This window comes from Haliaeetus albicilla, chromosome 5, assembly GCF_947461875.1.
Source record: "Haliaeetus albicilla chromosome 5, bHalAlb1.1, whole genome shotgun sequence".
Classification (NCBI taxonomy): domain Eukaryota; kingdom Metazoa; phylum Chordata; class Aves; order Accipitriformes; family Accipitridae; genus Haliaeetus; species Haliaeetus albicilla.
The window spans coordinates 44,850,283-44,856,890 of NC_091487.1; the positions used below are offsets into that span (position 1 = coordinate 44,850,283).

A 6,608-nucleotide genomic window follows, 5' to 3' on the forward strand; every position below is an offset into this window, starting at 1 on the left:
ATTAAACCATTCTTATCTCAACCCATGAGTTTTACTTTTTTTTTCCTGATTCTCTCCCCCATCCCACTGGGTGGGGGGGGGACTGAGTGAGTGGCTGCGTGGTGCTTAGTTGCTGGCTGGGGTTAAACCATGACACTTCTTTATACATATTATTACATATTTCTATAACCCTGGCATCCCAGAACCTATTGGAGAACCCAGGACCATACTGTGCCATACAGAGTAGAAATACAGAACAGCTTGACTGGGGATTGGGCACTAATAAAAGTGCAAAAATGTGTAGAGAACAGATACCTGCTGTGAAAGGAATCAGATGAAGTTTCATCTACGTAATTCACAACATCTAAGGCAGACTGTGCTCATCATAACCCAGAAGTCTCGTCACAGGAGAGGACCATGAGGTGCTAAAGCCTGGCTGGCTCTGATCCTGACTGTTTGCTAGTCAGTATATTGAGTTCTCCCTCCAGGAGGTTTGATACAGAACTGAACAAGTGACATTTCTTCTGATTGCTTGTGTATTTTGGCTGCTACTGCCCTTCCATGAATCTGCACAGACTACTGGCCTTATCCGTTGGTGAACATTTCAGGATTGTTTGCAGATTTTCAAACTCGGGGAAAAAGGAAACATGAAAATGAAGCCAAGGAGCTGAGCAGAAAGTGTCACAGAGATGTGACAGGTGCTGTGCAGAGTCAGAAGGGACCAGGAGGTCCTCCCTTCTTCGGAGGCAATCATGTATAGTGAAATTTCTTGCAACTAATAGCTTCCTATAATAAACTGCAGTGGGAAATCAGTCTTTGGAAAAGCAGCTTAAACAATTCTGCCAAAAACTTCACAACAAGTCTTCCAAGTTTCCAAAATATGATGGAAAATATCCTTCGGGGTCAGCAAGTGGAACTGCAAGCCCTTCCCAGGACTGCAACCCGAAACACAGAAAGATGGATCCGTTCCAACAGAGGCTGCTGGGACCAGAAACAGCAAGGGAAGACGCCACGGCAAACCGCTCTCACTTCGGGCACGGCACTGTCCATGCAGAACGTGGCAGCGGCTACTGGGCAGGGCTGCTATGGCCCAGGTACAGTTCAACGCCTGGCTGATCCTGTGCGTGTTTGCCGGATCCCAGAGGCTGACAGGTAGGAAGAGCACCTGCTAGCGATGAGGCTTCTCGGCTTAGCAAACGGTTTGTGCAATGCCGGCGGCGCAACGCTTCGCCTGCTTCTGCAAATATGGTCAAATGCTTCAGCTTAGCTGTGCTGACACATGAGAGAGAGACAGCTGGAGTCCCGGCTGGAGTTGTTCACTGGGGGAGGCACTTGGTACCTACTTGCAGGATGAAAACCTGCTGCTTGCTATTTTTGGTGGCAGGGGGAGGGTCTCCACTGAAAAAGTCTGCTCCTGCAATAATGTTTGTGGATTTTCTAGATGCTTTTTGGGGGAACCCTCCCCCCCCGTTGAATGATAAAGTAAGTAAGGGACCATTTTCCCATCTCTGGAGGATACTTTTGTTATTTCAATACGTCATTTTTTATGCTTTGTTTAATTTTTGTTTTACTTAAAAATCTAATATGGCATATATTTATGAGACAGTTACTAATAACAGCAGTTTGGCAGCTATTCAACAAATTCACTGACTTTGCAGCCAGTCAGACATCTCTCAGTAGAGGGATCTGTGAACTTAGCAGATCAGTTAGCAGAGAGAAGACCGGCAAAGAAATTTTCAGATGATGCAGTATTTTTACCTGAGCTAAAAGCCTTGCTGGCACATCCATGGAGGAGTAGGAAAGAGCGACTACATCACTGCTCACAGTCCAAAGCCACAGCTGGCTTGGATCAGGGACCCTGCAGCTGTGCAGAGAAACAAACCTTCACAGCCTGGGGGGTGGCAGTGCACTTCTTCAGGCAGCTCGTACATCTCCCTGAAAAGCTTTAATCAAGAACGGAAAGTTGGAAGCGGGATTTGGTAGTAGTGATCACACACATACAGTATTAAATCATTTTCCTGCTTTTTATAAGCACCTGCTGACCTTAACTCTGGAGTACTCCACATAAATTCTCCCTCTTTTTTATATAAAAAAGCCTTCATCCATATAAAAATGAAAAAAAAAAAGTGTCAGAAAGCTTACTATTTTATACAAACTTTTTCCATTTCATGTTTCTTGACCTGAAGGATGAGTCTTTAAGAAGTAGAAGAGGGTCTTGGCTATACAACTACACTGATCAACACAGAGAAGGGAGGGGATGCAGCCTCCCTCTCAGTCCTGGACCGAGACTACTTGCGTCTCCTTTTTCACAAAGAAAGAAATAATAAAGGCAAAATAAATGCTGAAAGTTAAAGCACTAGAAATATTAGTAAATTAAAATTGAAGAATTCTTAGGATTAATGCGACTTTCACATTAATAATCTCTCATTCCTCTGGCCTTGTATCTATTTTTCCCAGTTTAAATAATGTCACGTAGCCCGGGAAGGAATTAGCTGGACATGAGAAGAGCCATAGTGGATCCAACTGGCTTTCTTTTACCCTCACACTCTGTCCCCACCAGCAGCAGATGCTCAGGGAAAAAGTATAAAACCAGGATATGCATCAGGTTATGTTTCCACCAGCAGGTCGAGGAACCTCCCAGCACCCTTCTTCCATTGGGCAGCATTACTTTCTCCAGCAAAAACTGTCAAGCAACCAAAACCCATCAGTTTAAAACCCACCCATACTCGGTATGAGGGACTTCCTTGCTGCCTGTCAAAGCAAGTGCCTTTGCTGCTGTACGCTTTAGCTCTGTTGGCAGGATTAAGGGCCGTCATATCCAAAACTTACACTCGCCTCCCTTAACCACTTGTGCGTCTCTTAAAAAAGCTTGTTTTGCTCATCAAAATCCCGTGGTCAGCATCTGTCATGTTTGGCAAGCTGTGAGTGGCAGCTCAGAAATATTGAAGACATTACTGACAACAAAATGACATAAATAAACAGGAAGGGCCACGGTCTTGTGCTACCAAACTCTGCCTGATGTCTTCCAGATGAACATCCTCGCAGCAGGGACGGTGCTGGTGCCAACACACACCATCGTGGCCCCGAGGACACCAACGTCGTGTTAGAGGTCTCCTGGGTGCTGGGGGCCCGTGGGCCGAGGCAGTGTTAGTGCCCGTGCTCCCACCTGCCTGCATGTAAAAACTCACACGTTCTGCTTGCTCTCATCCCTGCCGGATTTTGGGAGTGCCTGGAAAACGCCTCAGGGATGCTCTGATTGCATTTGTTGTCCCTCCCATTGCAGGGTGCGGCTGAAGGGGGCTCTGACCCCCTCTGTGGCATCTCTTACCTCTGGGCAGGGACAAACCCTGCAGGTTTAGGTGAATCCTTCACCAAACGGCCAAGCCCCCCACCCAAGGCAGGAGCCATGGCGGTGGGAGAGGCAGGGTGGGAGACAGGGGCTGGATGGGTCCCACGGGGAAACCAAGGTGTGGGGCCGGTCAGAAAAGGGGCGTGGGACTGGTGGAGAAGGACGTGGAGTGGGAATAGGCGGGCTGTGGGCAGTGAGTCAGGGAGTGGCCGCCTCTCGGTCTGGCCCGAGATTTGGCAGCGTTGCAGATGGCTTTACAGCTCGGTTAGAACTGGCGGAGGGTTTGTGCTGGGCTTCCCGTGCGCATGCTGCTCTTCTCTTCCAGATGCTCTGGGGAGGGCTGGATATTCGGGCCGACAGGACAATCCGGCTGCGGGATGAAGAGCTGGCCTCCCTGCGCCCGGCACGGTGGTTCATGCAGGTTTTAGAGGATGACGTTCCCAAAACACCGACAGAGATTGAGCAGCACCTGAGATATTATTCACTGATGGATACTCCCTTGCCTCTAACAGAGTTTGACCGGCTCCTTTTCACTGGTGTTTACTGTGCCTATCAGGTTCGCTCTATGCAGGGTCTGGATAAAAATCTCTGGATTAGTTTTTTCTCTCAGCTGGTTGATGAAATCTTTCGTGATCTGTGCAAGGGGCTCTGCCCTGCAAATACCACCCTCCTGCTGGCTTCCTGGCCCTGGAAGGAGAAGCCTTCACATTTAGCATCCCTGAAACATTTCTATCATTCTAACCTGGCCAGGACCAAGAGAGGCACTTAATAAGGGACACTACTGTAGGAAAGGACACACCTGACTTCAGCTGCATCCTTGGTTATTTCGAATGCTTTCCACATTATTCAGGACTTTGTACAAATACGCCACACCTTTTTGTCCTGCTTTCTGCATTGCGCTGGCAACCCTCTAAGGATTTGTACACAAGCTTTTATTTTTAAATGAAATAGGATGAAACTTTAAAGTGTATTTCACCCTTTCCTGGTTTTTTTTGTTTGGTTGTTTGGTTGTTTTTTTTTAAGTGGGCTGTGCTGAAGGGGGCAGTGCTATTTAGTTGTGTTATCTATCTTGATCACTGATGCTTACTGGGGAGATGTCCTGGCAGGTTTTTTTCCAGGATGTTACACTGGTGTCCTAGCTGACTTCGTTTCAGATAATTCAGTTCAGCCTCCTTATATTCCCCCTGTGGTTTCAGCCAAATACAGTATCTTTTCTCCTCTCCAGTAACCAGCTAAGCAGATTTTGTTGTGTTTCATGATATAGATCACGTACTTAATTTCAGCTATCTTCTCATGTGGCATCCCATTTTGTGTGCCCACAGTAATGTCCCATCTCATGTATTAATTTTTCTTTAAAAAGCAACCTGAAAATGTATGTATTCCATGAAGCTTTCTAGTATTTGCACACCATATTTACACATGTACGCTGCTTTGTGCCAGTTATCAGTTTGGAATATACTTCCTTAAATCTCATTTAAATTCCTAAGGATCATGACCTAGTTATTTCTTCAGCAGATTTTACCCCTTCTATGAAGTTTTTTTGTACAGCACTGGCACTTTACAAGCCAAACATAATAAATACACAATCTCTATCCTCAAAATCAGAAGTACAACTATTTTATAGAAAGAGATCATTAACCTTTCTCTCTCTTACACGTAGTAGTGTGGAATTAAATAAATGTAATTATCTACTCAGGAGTGGTTTGATTTTTTTGTTTGTTTGTTTCTACTAGGTTTCCTGCTGCCATTATAGGCACATTAATTTTGAACATTCATTGCATGTGCTTAGATGACGTGACCCATAACTTCCTTTCTACCAATATACTCTTAATTTTCCATGCTCAACAAAGGAGGCATGTGTGACATTCAAAGTGGGAGCTGCTAGCTTTTGACCTAGTTAATCTTTTTCCAAGCTGTTGTTGCCCAACAGATGGAGAGGAGAAATGGTGAAGCAGGAATAAGAAGCCTGGAAGCAAGATGCCACAGAGAATGGTTTTAGAGGTCAGGTTAGGGCTGTGACAGGAGAAGATAGATTTACAGAGTTCATAAAGCAGGTTGTTTGTTGCTTCCCAACACACCCCCCCACCAAGGATGTAGGAATTAAGATTAGCATTTTATTTGAAGTTTAACTTCTAGTAAACTAGTGTCCCACCCAGCTTTCTTCTATTTTTATGCTGTTTCTTTACATACGTCCAATCTCTACCTTTCATCCTTTTCCCAACTATGCCTCCAGTCTTTAATGTCTAGGATATGTATGGAGCGATGGAGGCAGGGAGTGGCTGCAGACAAGTCCAGTTCGAGCAGAGAATATCATCAAAAAGCTGAGCTAGGATGGCACTAGTGCATGAAAATATTGTCTTGCTGGAGAATATACAGTCTGAGCTATATGAAGGTCTGGATAAAGGTTGAAGGGGTTGGCTTGGTGACTCAGATGCAAATACACTGTTTTGAATTCAGGATTTTGTTAGGATCCGTTTAAAAACATTGCTATCTGTTGAGCAGTTTATAAATTAAACTCAAGTGATGTCACAAAGTTTCGTGCATGCTCAAGATGATGCACTTTTGAAGTTTATGTATTTTGGGAGGCAAACCAGGGTTTCGCTCAACTGAAACAGCACCAATCGCACTACAATGAAATCTCCAGCCTCCTGCTTTCCTACCACCCACCTCGGTGGACCCCACCATCAGTCCCAACTGCCCTGTAAGAACACAGAAGTGCCCTTGACAGCCACACCACTCTCTCTACAGCAGCACTACACCTCGGCGGAACACAGAAGTGCCCTTGACAGCCACACCACTCTCTCTACAGCAGCACTACAGCTCGGCGGAACACAGGGTATAAGAAACCACTGGAACACAGATGCGGAAATTATCACTTACTGGTACCTTCGATCCTGTTTGCAGTACGTTACCAACACAGCATATGGCAGGTTAACCATACCCTTGTATTCAAGGAGCTCGTTTCTGGAGAATGTAATGCCCCTGCACTCCACACTGCCATTGCATGTCATGGTACTGCTCACGATTAACACATTATGAGCCTGCTCCTGACCCAAATATTAAGACATTTAAAAATACATTTTTTATTCTTCTTACTTACCTTGCTTCTGAGCTTTCAGAGGATGGTCCGTTTGTAGATTTGAGCCCTCATCCTTTACTACAAGGGCTAGAAGCCTACTTTTTTGTTTGTTTCTAAATGTATTATTTTCATTAAATGGAAGCTGAGATTCTCAAGCACAGCTTCTTGACTTCATCAAAATCAGATTAAGAAAAGCACCAA

General features: G+C 45.2%; 1 protein-coding gene across 1 annotated transcript; it reads left to right on the plus strand.

Annotated features, from left to right (window-relative positions):
• The first annotated feature begins 706 nt into the window (after positions 1 to 706).
• FAM180B (family with sequence similarity 180 member B) lies at positions 707 to 5,022 on the plus strand. Its single transcript, XM_009920167.2, has 3 exons — positions 707 to 1,131; positions 3,009 to 3,088; positions 3,654 to 5,022. The coding sequence occupies exons 1-3, from the start codon at positions 1,065 to 1,067 to the stop codon at positions 4,095 to 4,097; spliced, it is 591 nt and encodes a 196-aa protein (XP_009918469.1). The 5' UTR covers positions 707 to 1,064; the 3' UTR covers positions 4,098 to 5,022.
• Positions 5,023 to 6,608: the final 1,586 nt, after the last annotated feature.